At 35.3% G+C, this 14,430-nt stretch overlaps 1 protein-coding gene across 5 annotated transcripts; it reads left to right on the top strand.

Moving 5' to 3' along the window:
• Positions 1–10: 10 nt before the first annotated feature.
• On the top strand, positions 11–11,621 carry LOC122828129 (selenocysteine insertion sequence-binding protein 2-like). Of its 5 annotated transcripts, none has more exons than XM_044111420.1 (18): positions 11–392; positions 761–870; positions 951–1,083; positions 1,177–1,246; positions 2,234–2,445; positions 2,529–2,595; positions 2,676–2,773; positions 4,018–4,161; positions 4,235–4,300; positions 4,384–4,467; positions 4,560–4,692; positions 4,767–4,933; positions 5,760–5,886; positions 5,958–6,132; positions 6,914–7,134; positions 9,264–9,418; positions 10,246–10,438; positions 11,316–11,621. In XM_044111420.1, exons 1-18 carry the CDS (start codon positions 384–386, stop codon positions 11,426–11,428), a joined length of 2,277 nt encoding a protein of 758 aa, XP_043967355.1. In that variant the 5' UTR covers positions 11–383; the 3' UTR covers positions 11,429–11,621. The 5 variants fall into 5 exon arrangements, with proteins under 5 accessions (XP_043967355.1, XP_043967356.1, XP_043967354.1 ...); XM_044111421.1 differs by having other exon boundaries at positions 12–392; positions 2,237–2,445; XM_044111419.1 differs by having other exon boundaries at positions 12–392; positions 725–870; positions 2,679–2,773.
• Positions 11,622–14,430: the final 2,809 nt, after the last annotated feature.

Raw genomic sequence — 14,430 nt, 5'->3', positions numbered from 1 at the left:
ACCCTGGTCTGAGAACCGCATTATTTGTCTCACTTCCCCAACAGGAACCGATCCCTTCAGCTCCAAAATATCTGTTCATAAAGCTGTACCACTAACCCTTAAATTTGATCCCAGTTTTGAAATCTAAGTTGTATGTGTGAATGTTGATATACAATTTAAGTGTAAATGTTTTAAGATCGTTCAATTAGAACAGCTAGCGGATTGAGTCGGCTCGACCGCAACTGACGCATCACTCAGCTAGCTGCTGTTTTTCATGCTAAGCTATCAAACAGGTTGTTCATGATTAACAAACTCATGGCATAATCGTGGTATGGACTTTGACAACACTTGGAACCACATTGTGAGAATACGAATATGTGACTAAATCTTAAAAACGCCTGAAGATGGAGAAGGTAAAGAACACCAAATTGGATTATAACTGCCTTTCTAGCTAGCACTGAAGCTAACTCATGCGAATATGTCCTGCTACAGTTACAGTTCTTTATAAAAAGTGCTTAAATGGGGGGCAACTGATGAAGTGAAAGATAATATTTTGTTTCACGAAGACGTAATTTTGGCTGAAGCACAAATGTTGTATTTTTAACACTTAAAGCTTCAATATGTCAAAGCAGAACATATAATTGAAGTGTTCCTTATAATGCGTTTTTCTTTTGTAGTTTATTTAAATAATTATAAGCTACATGTTTATCGAAAGTTTTTGTTGACATCACTTTACTTTTTCCAGGAGAGCAAACCGACACCTAGTAATTGTTCTCCCCAGGATTTTGAAAAACATCAGAAGAAAAGAAGCAGAGATGCTTCTGATCCTCACACAGCTTCAGTTCCTCTGGTCTTACCAAATCCTTATGTGTCCAACCAAACTTCAGCCAGGTATGGAGATCATGGCTAAGTCCAAGTAATCAGCAACTCGACCCTGAGCATATCTTTTCTCTGTGTCTGTGTTTTTTAAGGAACTGGACAGATCTGAGCCAAAAACAAGCAGGAAAAGGGGGAGATGTTTCAAGAAGTCATGGCTACAGCAGCAGACGTCCTGTGAGGGAAACCAGTGACCAAAACAAGCTCCTCTGGGATCCACATTCAAAGGTTTTCTTTTTATTACACTTATTAAAGTCACGCTAAGTTACTATGAGTTAATTTATGTTCTAGATTTCAATCATTTTGTTGGTTTGTTTGTAGACATCAAAAAGCAGCAATGACTCTCAGGGCAGAAATGTGGGCAAAAACTCAGCAGATGCACGACAAAAAGGTAAACATCAGCCATCAGATCTCGAGTGACTCGCATGTAGATTTTCAGAAATAACCAAATTATGCCTTCAAAAGATATTTCTACATATAATAACCCATATAAAACTATAAAATTTGCATTGTTTGAATAAACAATTATTGGTATATGGTTAAATTAGTCAATAATTAAAGAGTGTATTCAATCAGAGGCTTCTTCAGGTTCGTTTAAATACAGGCCGCTACAGGAGATCTTTCCATCACCATCTACAATAACTTATTTTTGAATTTGAAATTGAGCAAATACATATAATTAGATGGAAGAAGATGACTTGCTGTGATGACCCATGAAGAGGGAACAGCCAGAAGAAGAATACAAATAATCCAATTACTAACTCAAATTTTCATTCATTTTGTTAAATTACTTCAATATTTATCAAGTTAACATTTCCATTGCCACAGTCCATCATGAAATAATTAAGGCTTTCAGGCTGATTCACCAAAAAGATCCTAACGATTATTATTGTGCGAGTGTGACGGGAAACTTTAATTCTAATTTTTCAATTTTTTAGTGAAAGATCCAACTAAGGGACTGGGCTTACAAATTAGACTGTCTAGAAAGCCTTTGTTTAAAATAACAATCACTTTATTTTTATTGTGTAACATTGTTTACTGTCCTCAATTAAATTAACTTGATTAATAATAATTATAATTAACCTGCAGTTTAACTACAGAACAATTGTTTTTTTTCTTGACCTAATCGAATGATGTTCAAGGCTTAGAGATGAAATAAAATTCTCAATGTGCAGCAACATGAGTCTATGAAATATTTAAATACTTCAGTATTTATGTATGATGTTAATATAACATGAATTCAGATTTTTGATGAATGATTTTCACATTTAGTTATTTAACGCCTGTCTTATATATATTATTGATGCATATGAACAATTATAAAGCTTTATTTAGCCGTTTATTTATTGTGCTGTTGTCTGTCCCTTTGGGGCGTCAGCAGGTTTTAGACATGTCAGGTCAGCTCCAGCCACTGGAAGGAAATCAACACCAGCACAGGCAGATTTTGTCCCGTTTGAAGTGAAGATGGTTGATTTTCCAGAGTTAGCTGGCGTTTTGCAGAAATCAGCTTCTCATGCTGGAGCACAGAAAGACTGCTGGGGTCCAAGCCCTCAATGCACAAACCCACAAACTCAGACCACTTCCCAGAAGGTTAGTTTCTGTATTTAAAAGAAAAATCAGATTTGATTGTGGAGAAATATGAACACTGAGATGTTTTGTATTATTACTGGCAGGCTGGAAGAAATGGCTCTACAGCAGAACCTGAGCTCTTGCAGAATACCATCCCTGTTACCCCACCTGGTAAAGGCTGAAATCATCTACTGAACCACAGCGTCAGTCTTTTCTAACTTGTGAATCACTTGTTTTTCTTTTTTTCCTAGCAGCTCAGCCGGTAATAACATCCTGGGCAAATATTGCCTCTCAGCCCCCAAAGAAGCCTGTTGTTACAGACGAGACAATCCGCCGCAGCGACACACAGGTGCAGTTTGTTTTTTCTGGTTTAATTCTTAATGAAAAGGGTTTCAGTTTTTATTCTTCTCTTTTGAGGCGTAAGGAAGAAATTTAAACAGACTCACCAAGAGTCGAGTTGGGCTGGAAGTTGATCAGGCAGAACCTCGCCTCGGGTTTCTGGGCTGGATCATCAACAAAACTCTCTGATGGTTCTGAGCATAAAAACGCAACTGGGAGGACACTACTCACCAGTGTTGTTTTTGAAAACTTAGCAACTTTATTCCTCTATAAAGTCGTTGATATGAGGTGAAATAAAAATTTTGGAGGTAAATTTCTTTCTTCATTCTTTCATCTTCTTTCTGCAACGGACCCACAGCGAAACAGGCCCTCAGCATAATGCCATGGCTGTGATTAAGCTTCATTTTGACTCTAAGCCTGTTGCAATAAGCAATAAATTTATTACCTGCATAATTAATTATAATGAGCTCAATAATTTACATTTAGACAACAATTTAAAAAAGATTATCCCCTCTAATATTGAGAAATGCTGCAAATATTTGACATAAAGTAAAGAGTGTTAATATCTGCATCGGTCCTTATGTTGAAATACAAATCTAGATCGGAAATTGGTGACAATGTACCCAATCCATAAATGCAGATCGTCTGTCTAATTCTGTACTCTGGTCTGCACAACGTCATGCTTTATTATGGTATTTATTTTTATATTATATTTAGAATTACTAATTTCACTTTCAGAACAATTTAGAGAAAGTTTGTTGCAGTTTATTTCAACATGTTTGACCAAACCTGTGAAGCTATTGGTGTATTTAAATGTGCTGTACTGGTTCAGAGTTATCAAATGAACTTGTTATTTGGTACATTTATGTCTATGTTTCAGTTTTAGGTCTATTCAGGACTGTTTTTCTGTTTTGGATCGTATTGACGGATACTAAACTTCTTATCTGTTGGTATTGGGAGTGAAAAGGTAGATCTGTGCATTCCTGATATCTACAGAACCATGAAGCTAAGAAAGTGGACAAAAACAGGCAGTTAAGCGTAAAATGGAAGTTTGCATACATGTTTGCATATATTTTCCATGTGTTTGCATTTACAAACGACATGAATATTGAATATGAATGTTCGTTTTGGGCTTATTTCCTAAACCATTAGCCTGTTTTTTGTTTTGGTTTATTTGTTTGTTTGTTTTTTTAAATGCATCTCTTTTTTTACAATATATTTTTTTTCTAAAGTTCATTTTGTATATATCACCAGACAAAATGCCTCTCTACCCCACAAGAAGAGGGAGGCCCAGGAAAGAAAAAGCGAAAGAGAAAAAAGAAATCCAAAAGCAACGCTGAGGATGCAGAAGCCGAGTCAGGGAGTCCACTAATTCATCACGAGCCTCCAAAACTTGAGGTAAAATTTGATTTTTGCTTCTTCTGGGTGAATACAAATTGGGACATTTAACAGAATTTAAATTTTTTTCTAGGATGAAGAAGAATTCCCTGACTTGGGTTTAACTGGGTTAAACAGTAAAACAAAGCTATGCAATGAGGTAGATATCGTCTGTGTTTTAAACGCATCAGCATAAGATAAAATATCATAAACCAAAGTCTTATGTTGTGATTTGATGTCAAGGAAAACCAAAGAGACGGGGGACAGTACCAGTCTGCCGACTTGAACAAGGAAAAATCACCAATAGGAAAAACTCAACTGCGACAGGTTTGTGTTAGTCATTGATAAAAATGACACTTTCAGAGCAGTCTGGTTTTGTCTCAGTGTCTTAGCTCTGACCTTCATCACCTGATTTGTAGAAAGCAGAGAAAGTGTCTGGGAAAAAGAGCAAAGTCCCAGTCCAGCTGGACATCGGAAACATGGTGGCCGTCCTGGAAAAGAAGCAACAAACTCAAAAATCAAAGCAGGACACCAAGCCGATCATTCTCTCTGGTCAGCTAATAGGTTTTTATTTCTTTAAAAACCGTGTTTAAGAACATAATTAAGTTATGTCTGTCTTACTGTAGTTGGTGGAGGACTGCCTGTCGTCCAGAAGCAATCGTCAGCTCTGAAGAAGCCGCCATGGCAGCAGGATAAAATCGCACACAATCCGCTGGACTCGACCAGCCCTTTAGTTAAGAAAGGAAAGCAAAGAGAAGTGCCTAAAGCCAAGAAACCCACTCCTCTGAAGAAGGCAAGTGGACACAGTCTGCCATACACTGTGTTGATCATTATAGTAGTTGCAGTGTTATATTGAAGCTCATATATCATCATTTTTACAACTTCTCGTTTTCAGCACTGTTTAGAAGATCCTGACTGTTATGTTTATTTAAATGATTAAATGCGAAAAGGAAGAGCAAGCAGTCGAGAACGCAGCTGGAGGTTGATAAAGAGTGATGATGCTACATGTGGGACAACAAACTTGGCCATTAGTGCAACACTTTGGGCCAAAGTGTTGGTAGAAAAGTCTGAGTTTGAGTTCAGAAAGTGAAGATTTTAGAGCTACAGCGAACAATTATTTTAGTCATTGATTATTCTGTCGATTAAATGGATAAAAAATGTTGGCATATCTGCAGAAATACATTAAAATATGCAAATAAACAATTAATTCAATTCATTTTTTTTGTAAATCTACTACCTCAAATCCAATAGCACATAATTTCTTGAGTGAACGCTTGATCATTTGTACCAAAGGATGCATCTGTCGCTAAAAATACTTCTAACATCAACATGTGAAAAACTCAGACCTTTCTGCTTGAGTTAATATCAGAACATTGAGGGCTAATCTGTTGGGGTTTTTCTTTTGATTAACTGATTAATAACTGGAGAGCAAAACATGCTTGATAGATTTTTTTTAAAGTATTTTGAACTAAGGCTAAAAGTATTGCACATAAGGAGTTCAGAAAAGCAAAACTAAGAAAAGGCTGTTTATGATTTGTTTCATGAGCATTTTTAGCTTTTTATTTCTAAAATATGATGCAATTTTCTCTCTTTAAGTCTTTATTCTGTTACATATTCAGGTCATTTTGAAAGAAAGAGAAGAGAAAAAACAGAGACGTCTGCTAGAGGAGAGAGGACTGCTGCCTGAAAATGGCTCTGAACTCACTAATGATGCTGCGGAAGAGCAGCATGACTCAAATGACACAGGTCAGAGCGAACATGTTCTTACTATGGAAAGAGTTCAGAATGACTAAGTTTATTCTGTTTGTCTCTTTCAGAAGACATTCAGAGCCTTACACAAGGATTCGACGAACAGCTGAATTTAAACGATACAAACTCCAACATGGATGAAGCCGATGAGGACGACAAAAATGATGATGTGCAACAGGAAGTCCCGTCATCTGAGCCCCAACAGAACAACGTTCCCAAAATTCACAGCAGGAAATTTAGAGAGTAAGGCCACAACGTTGTTCCCTTTGCATGAACTAGTGATGTTTGGTACCACTGGTTTCCTGTCCAATGCTAATACTTTGTGCAAAAACACATAATGTGTCTGGTAAATCTAAAAAAGTGGAGTAATTAAATTCTTTGCTATATAAGAATGCAAGACATCACTTTAATTGATTTATTTTGACGTCTGATGTACATTAGGGTGATGGCCTTTTTTATTATTGCCAGGCTATTTTAACAACACCAGACAATCATACAGAGCATGTTAAAATGGTGTTTCAAAATTAAAACATGAGTAAAGTAATAACCTTACTGAAATAAATCCTTATTTAATCGTTATTAAGAACTACTCTAAAATGAAAGCTTGCATCCAAATTGACATTACAAAAACACATTACTTTGAAAACATGTTAATGAAGCTGCAACAAAGGCATCCATCTTTGAAACTTTCCCATTCATGTTTTTAAGGAAAACCATATTTACTGTTTTCCCTTCAGTCTGTTTTGTTGTTGCGCAGAACGTCTCCTGCTTTTGAAAAGATTCTTATTTAGGAAAGAACTCAATGATTTAGTTACTTTTTAACAAGTTCTTGTTCAGATCCATTATCTCAAGTGACTGAAGTATTGAAAGTATTGAGACTTGAGAGAATCGATTTTGAAGCACAATAAGAAAAGTGGAGTAATTCAAGGTCTGATATTGGAAGCATCGATATTTTAGCATCAATCCACACTTTGCTAATATCCAGAGACTTCTGTGTAATGATTTCCTGTTGTTTGCATGGCAGCTACTGCAGCCAGATGCTGAGGAAAGACCTGGATGAGTGTGTGACGTCGCTGCTGAAGGAGCTGGTCCGGTTCCAGGACCGGTTGTACCAGAAGGATCCCATGAAGGCCCGCATGAAGCGGCGGATCGTGATGGGCCTTCGAGAAGTTCTGAAACACCTCAAACTGAAGAAGGTCAAATGTGTCATCATCTCGCCAAACTGCGAACGCATCCAGTCCAAAGGTATTCAAAAGCACCGTCTGTAGATTATTTAAGAAAATGTCTGGGGAATTATTAAGCGTGTCGCGATAACAAATTTAACTGGACAATAAATTGTCCCAGACGTTATTGCAATTAATGATAATATTGCTGCTTTGAGACAAAACACATTTTCACAGATCAGTAAACTTTAAATTATAATAAGCATTTAGCACTGGGACTGGAAGATATTCTAAATATCCAAAATAAATAAACAAAACAGCAAATAAATAAATTATTATATATTATTATATAATGAAATTAATTTCATGATAAATGAACTCAATAATTTCCATTCTGATTATTAATGTGCGTACAGGTAGGTCATAATGAATTTTATTTATGTTTTCGGATGTGTGTGGTTTTTAGTTCCATTCTATTTATTGTTTTTGGTTGTTGTATTTTATTTTAGATAATTAAAATAGGGTTGCACAGTGGCGCAGTTGGTAGAGCTGTTGCCTTGCAGCAAGAAGGTCCTGGGATCGATTCCTGGCCCGGGGTCTTTCTGCATGGAGTTTGCATGTTCTCCCTGTGCATGGTGGGTTCTCTCCGGGTTCTCCGGCTTCCTCCCAGAGTCCAAAAACATGACTGTCAGGTTAATTGGGCTCTCTAAATTCTCCCTAGGTGTGAGTGTGTGTGTGAATGGTTGTTTGTCTTGTATGTCTCTGTGTTGCCCTGCGACAGACTGGCGACCTGTCCAGGGTGTACCCCGCCTCTCGCCCGGGACGCAGCTGGAGATAGACACCAGCGACCCTACCGACCCCATTAGGGAAGAAGGGTGTAAGAAAATGGATGGATGGATGGATGGATAATTAAAATATCTTTCAACTCCAGCATTAAGTTGTGTTTACAAAACAGAAATTTATTGGTCTTTGAAGAGAGAGAAAACTTTGATGCTTTAAAAATGTATCAAAACAACATTAGCATTTAGTGTAATAATAATAATAATTTTATTGTCACAGGCTACTTGTAATAATTAGACTTCATATTGAAGTGGCACAGATTGGATTTTTACATTTTTTTATCAGATGGGGATCAGACTGCGTTGCATTTTCCTGCTGTGTGAACATAGCCTAATATTCTCTGGTAATTCATGTCATGAACTCTAACACAGTTCCCAGGGCCTTTCGAAGAAAAAACAAGCCCACAGCATCACAGATCTTTCATCATGCAACAAGCACCTTTTTCTTATATAAATTTTTTATTTTATGCCAAACCCACGTGGGATGTTTGTTGTCATGGGTTGAGTCTGAGTCTCACCGTTCCATGGAAAGTCCCAGAAACCTTTAGCAAACTCCAAATGTTTACATTAGTGACGGTAGGAAAAAAAGATTTTCCAAACAGTGTTAGATAGATCTAACGGTTGTTATGACTGCTGCAGTGAGTGCAGGAGTTGTTTTTTTTTTTTTTACCTTTTACTGCGCAAACTGGAGAGATAAATATGGGTTCTCTTCCAAGGTGATGGTCACATTTTCAATTCTTTAAAGCTTTTTAATTGTTGCTCTAATTGTGTTTAAGTTATTAATAATTTTTTTATCCAGATTTTATGAATGATCATCTATATTTAATTACGATGGAGAATAAGGACCACAATAAGAAAATGTAAAATAATAATTACAAGAGTAGAGTCATAGCATAACAGTAAAGTCGAAATAATACGAGAATGAAGTTATTCTGAGAAAATTTTATTCTCGTAATATTGACTTTATTCTCATTATACTATGAATTTATCCTTGCAACACTATGACTTTATTCTTGTGATTTTTTTTTTTTTTTTTGTGTATGTATTTTTTATTAGTATGGGCCACCATTGCATGTTTTCCTGTATTTTCCATTTTGAAAAATAACTAAAATAATGCATATTAATGTGGGGGGAGATGCATGTAAAAACTTTCAGATTTCCTTTTTAAATGTTTCTAAACAGTTATTGTAGGACACCAAAAACAGAAACTTGTGAGTATTTTGTGACATTTTCACTTGGATGAAAATAAAAGACTCTGCGTCATAAATGTGTACAATTTCAACATCTGTGGCGTTGAAGTCCAGACAGGCGAGCGGCTGCTGAAACTGGACGGAGAAAAGCTGCATGTTGATAGAAAATATTCCCTCCACAGGTGGCCTGGACGAGGTTCTGCACACGATCATCAGCATGTGTCGCGAACAGGGCGTACCATTCGTGTTTGCACTTTCCAGGAAAGCACTGGGCCACTGTGTCAACAAGGCTGTGCCAGTCAGCCTTGTGGGCATTTTCAACTACGATGGAGCGCAGGTCAGGGTTATCGTTCTCAGATGTAGAGCAGCAAAATCTTTCACATGCGGATACTAGAACCTCCTAACGTGGTGCAGAAGTTCCCAGGGGTTTGCTCTTATGAAGAAAAACAAATGAAAAATTCAAGATGGTCGTCAAGGAAGACTGATTTTTATCCCGGATGAATTGCTTTGGTGTCAAATCATAGATGACTGGATGAATAGAAATCATATGTACTGATAATGTTTTGATTTTTCAAGATGGCCGCCACAAAAATCAGAAAGAGTTCAGAAATCAATATTTGGTGGAACAACCAGGAGGTTTTCAATGGGGTTTAGTGCAATGGACTCTTAATTTTTCTAGAGCTGCATGTTTGCACTAAACTCAGCAGTAGTTATTGCCACAGCTAACCACAAATTTAGGTTCTTGCTAAACAAGAATCCTAGCTTAGCTATTGCTAAACCACTAAACATATTGAAAGATTAACAGAAGCTAATGCTAAACCGCTAAACACATTAAAATTAAGTTCTGCTATTGCTAAACTGCTAAACACATTAAAAATTTGTGGAAATTAACCCTAACCAGCATCTCATTTTGCTACATATAGGTTGACCATATAGTTAAAAACATGTAATGTGACATAAAGTTAATCCGTCTCATTTCACGGCAATAATTGATTTAAAAGTGTCAAAAATGCCGGCCATTTTAAAAAATAACTCACTAATTGGAAAAATAAATTACGCTTATATCCACATCTGAAAGATTTTTACAGTCAGATGCTGAACATCTAGTAGCTGTAAAGGGTAACTAACATTTTAAATTGTGAAAATTCGCTTTGATACCTACAGGATTTCTATCACAAGATGATTGAGTTGTCATCCGAGGCCCGGAGAGCCTACGAGGTGATGCTGTCGAGCCTGGAGCGTAGCGACCAGCCCGATACAGAGCAGCAGGGAAACACAGAGCCACTGCAGATTAACAGTCTGGCTGAGGAGTCTGAGCCCGGACCCGACAGCAAACGCTCCGAGAAACCGTATTACTGTAAGTCACAGCGTTTTATTTACAGCACATCAATGAGAGGGAAGCCATCTTTTTCATTAACTGATCAATATGATAAAACCAGAGGTGTAACTGGCTACATTTACTTGAGTAACCTTTTGGAAAATGTGTACTTTTAGGAGTAGTTTTACTGCATTGTAGTTTTTACTTTTACTTTAGTAATATTACTATGAACAATCGCTACACTTACTTGAGTGAAATTTCTGGATACTGTATCCGGCACAAGCAACTTCAATGAAGAAAGAAAAAACATTTGAAACAGAAAATATTTGAAACATAGACTCACACTTACAGTTTATGTTAGAGCGAGACCTCTTGTTCATAGACCAGCTTTGTTCTGTTTTTTTCTATCTGCTGAGACTGTTGGAAATTATTAATACATATCATCACTAGGAGTACATTATCCTATACACATTACTTACTGTAAGAATTAATTTTATGTAAAGTTTTTTAATATTGAAAAAAAGTTTGAAAAAGTTTATTTTGCTTGAGTGTATTATTTATTTGTAGTATTTTGTTTAATTTAGCCTTTAAAATGCCAGAATTTGCACATATCTTCATATTTTGTCATCATCATTTTAAAATATTAAATTAAATTTTAGTACTTGAGTATTTTAGTACTTTTACTCTTGAGTAACTTATTGGAAAGCTACTTTTTATTTTTACTTGAGTAAAAATGTGTTGAAGCAGTGCTCCTCTTAGTCTGGTTTTGCTTGTTTAGTAGGTTCACCTGAAAATAATCAGCCATTTTTTAATTGATTCCAGTAATAAGCCAATTACTCAGTGTTGTAATACTATTCTTTTAAGACCGGTAGAGAAAAGTACCTGCAGTGATCGTTTTTCCTCTCTTGCTTCTCAGTGAAATTCTGGGAGCAGATTCTGGAGGAAGAAAGCAGCCACGCTTTCCTGAGCCACATGGAGCTGCTCCTGGACAGCGAATGTACAGAAAACGCAGAAGAAGAGAAGAGTTGACTGCAGCAAATCTTTCTCCAGCTACAAAACAAGACAAAAAAAATATTTGGGTTGCCACACCCACAAAAACACTTTTGGTTAGATTTTTTTTTCTTCTCTCATTTAATTCTATTTCCTGTAAATTATGAATTCTTTGAATTCTTTCAGGAAAAGAACCAGAAACGAAGCCTCAAAATATAAACTGAACCATGTTGACTGTGACCCTTCTTGCTGAAAAATGTAGGATGTTTCTTTTCTAGTATTGATCATATAACACTATATTTTGGAGCCATTATTTTTGACTTAATAGCTATATTCAATCTTTGGAAACATTTTAAGGATTGAAATGAGTACCACTTTAATTAGAAATAACAAAACATAGTTAATAAACTAATTATTAATTAAGCAGAAACACTTTATAAAACATTAACAAGCAGTTTTAGGGCATTCTGCAGTTTTTTCAGTCCTGTATAAAATATAAATGTAGCTGCTTTTTAAAGGTCGGTAAAGTGTTAATTAGTTAAAAAAACATGTTTATTAATTATTTATAAGTGACTAAAACAGTTTTATTGGAAGGAAGGACATCGGATTAAACAAGATGTGATAAAGACCAGCAGATTTAAAAATGTAATAATATTTAGAAAAGAAGATTGTAAACTATATAAATATGGCATATTTTCAAAATGCTTCATACTGGAAGGAAAGGAGAAACAGATTTTGAGTTGTATACTCATTTTCCTGATAAAGGTTTTTTTTTCTGTGTGTTGATTTGTCGCAGCTTTAGGCTGTGAACACTTCACGTTTTGATAGAACTACTCCGTAACATAAGCACATGTTTTCACACAGTTTTGAAATTTAAATCAGAACTTAGAAGCAGCAGCAGGAAACTTTGGGGTTAAATTCACACACTGGGAAAAAAAAGGAACGCAGCTCCAACTAAAATAAAAAAAAGGAAAGTTAATTTGTTACCAGTTAAATCAATTAAGTTTCACAAACTTAATTGAATTGAGTTTGTTAAACTTGCTTTATTTACATCTAACATGACAACTTGATACATTTACTTTTTTAAATTGGATCAACTGGGTTTTTTTCAGTGCAGTTTAAAAATTTATACCTTTGCTTATTGATGATCATCTTTTCAGTTTAATGTTTGAGGCCACCTTATTTTTAATTAAAATCCCCTGGTTTGTCAGAGTTTATGACTCCAAGTTTCAGGGCATTAAGAAGAGAAAGGGGCCCACAGCATCACCAGTTCTCTACCATACCTAACAAGATAAACCTATAGATATTTTGTCGATGGTTGTTTTGATTAGAAAATGGCGTCCATTGCTCCAGATCTTACCTGTGGTCACTCTTTGAGATGCATTCAGAACCATTGTTCATCACAGATTCAGTTGTTTTTAATTATTGCTCTGACTGCACATTGGCTACTGTAGGAGGGTAGCAAATTTCTGGATCACATATGTTCGCTTATGTTTCCTATTTTGACAAGTTGGTATAAGATATGTACCTCTGCTTCGTGTCATTTGTACCTCAGGTAAACAGGAAATCTTTGATTTCTAAATGAAAGTTACAAACCTCTGACATCATTTTAAAATGAGAAATATGTTTCACTTGCATTTATTTTTGTTAGAGTTGTTAAGATGATTTAACTAAAAACTAACATGTTTTCATGTTGGATATTTTCCCCAATAACTAAAGTGTAGGTTGGATTTTTTATTATTTCTTTCAGCGTAAGATTATTCTACTTAAAGTACAGAAATTATCTACAAGACTTTATTCGTCTTGTAAATAAGATTGTATAATTTTCCAAAATGTTAGATATTTTTTATATGTTCACAAATCTATTTTAAGTTTTACTTAGAGTGATGTTCCAACTACATTCTGTAAAATTTCATATTTTTGTGTTTTCAAATTAAGAGAGGTATTTTTTGTTGAAATTAAAGTTTAAATAACACTGGGAGCTGATCGTCTTCTTATGTTGCACATAGAAAATATTGCAAACGTGCATATGCAGAATAAAGGTAATTACTGTTTAAAATTAGTTCCTGTGAGGTCTGAGCCAGAGAAAAGCAGAGCAAACTGCACATCAGGAACCTGAGAAATCATTAAAAAGCACTGCTCAGTTTACAATCATCTTGTTTACCAACCTGACGTTTTTCTCCTGAGCTATTTTGTGAAAACCTCAACAGCAGTTCAGTACTTCTCCTTTATGCAGCTCATCATTTGAATTCTTTTCCAGATGTCATTCAGACAATATTGTCTGAATGACATCTGTTTTTTGCTTGTCTGATATTTTACTATCATCTGCCTTTAAAGTAGGCTACTGTAAGGGCTGAGTGATAAATCTATTTTATTGATTAATGGAGTTTTTGGTTTTCAAAGGTGTAATTTTTGGAGAATCAAAAAGATTTTTCACCAAGGTGATTCCATGAGTTCAGAGTGACGTTATCACACCCAGGGCGGCCATCTTATTTTTTTACAACTTCTATTTATTTAGACTTTGAATTAAATCTACGATGACATATTAAGGTCAAACTAAGATTTTTTATTATTATTAGTATAAGTCATAATACTTCAAGAATACAATCATAATATTATTAGAATAAAGTTGTAATATTAGGGAAATTAGTAATTTTATGGGAACTCGAGAAAACTGGTGGTAAAAGCTTCTTTGTCAAAACAAATTTTCTCATTTTATTAAGTTCTTCTGGTAAAATCGCATCTGTATTCTGCTAATAATATGACTATATTCTCGTAATTAAACAAAAATCCTAGGCTGGCACTAATACGAATCACAACACAGTCGAGTTTGGACTGTGATGTGAATCTTTGGCCAATTTGTAGCTAAAATGTTATTTTTAAATTGAGTTGTGCGAAAATTGCCACCAATATTATTTTTTTCTCAGTCTTTTATTATTATTTTTTAGTAATTTCACACATTAAAATGTTTTTCTTTCTAAGTGTGAAACATTATGCTGTATTACTTTATTATTTCTTCTGCTGACAATGAATTTTTTATT

Source organism: Gambusia affinis, linkage group LG03 (genome assembly GCF_019740435.1).
Source record: "Gambusia affinis linkage group LG03, SWU_Gaff_1.0, whole genome shotgun sequence".
NCBI classification, from domain to species: Eukaryota; Metazoa; Chordata; class Actinopteri; order Cyprinodontiformes; family Poeciliidae; genus Gambusia; species Gambusia affinis.
This window is presented reverse-complemented; position numbering and strand designations above follow the sequence as displayed.

Bases quoted from the DNA above. Each gene is read 5' to 3' on its own strand.
- LOC122828129 (XM_044111417.1), top strand. The intron at 2,596-2,675 runs GTAAAGGCTGAA...TTTTTTTCCTAG, and splicing joins CATCCCTGTTACCCCACCTG to CAGCTCAGCCGGTAATAACA. The intron at 4,468-4,559 runs GTTTGTGTTAGT...CCTGATTTGTAG, and splicing joins GAAAAACTCAACTGCGACAG to AAAGCAGAGAAAGTGTCTGG.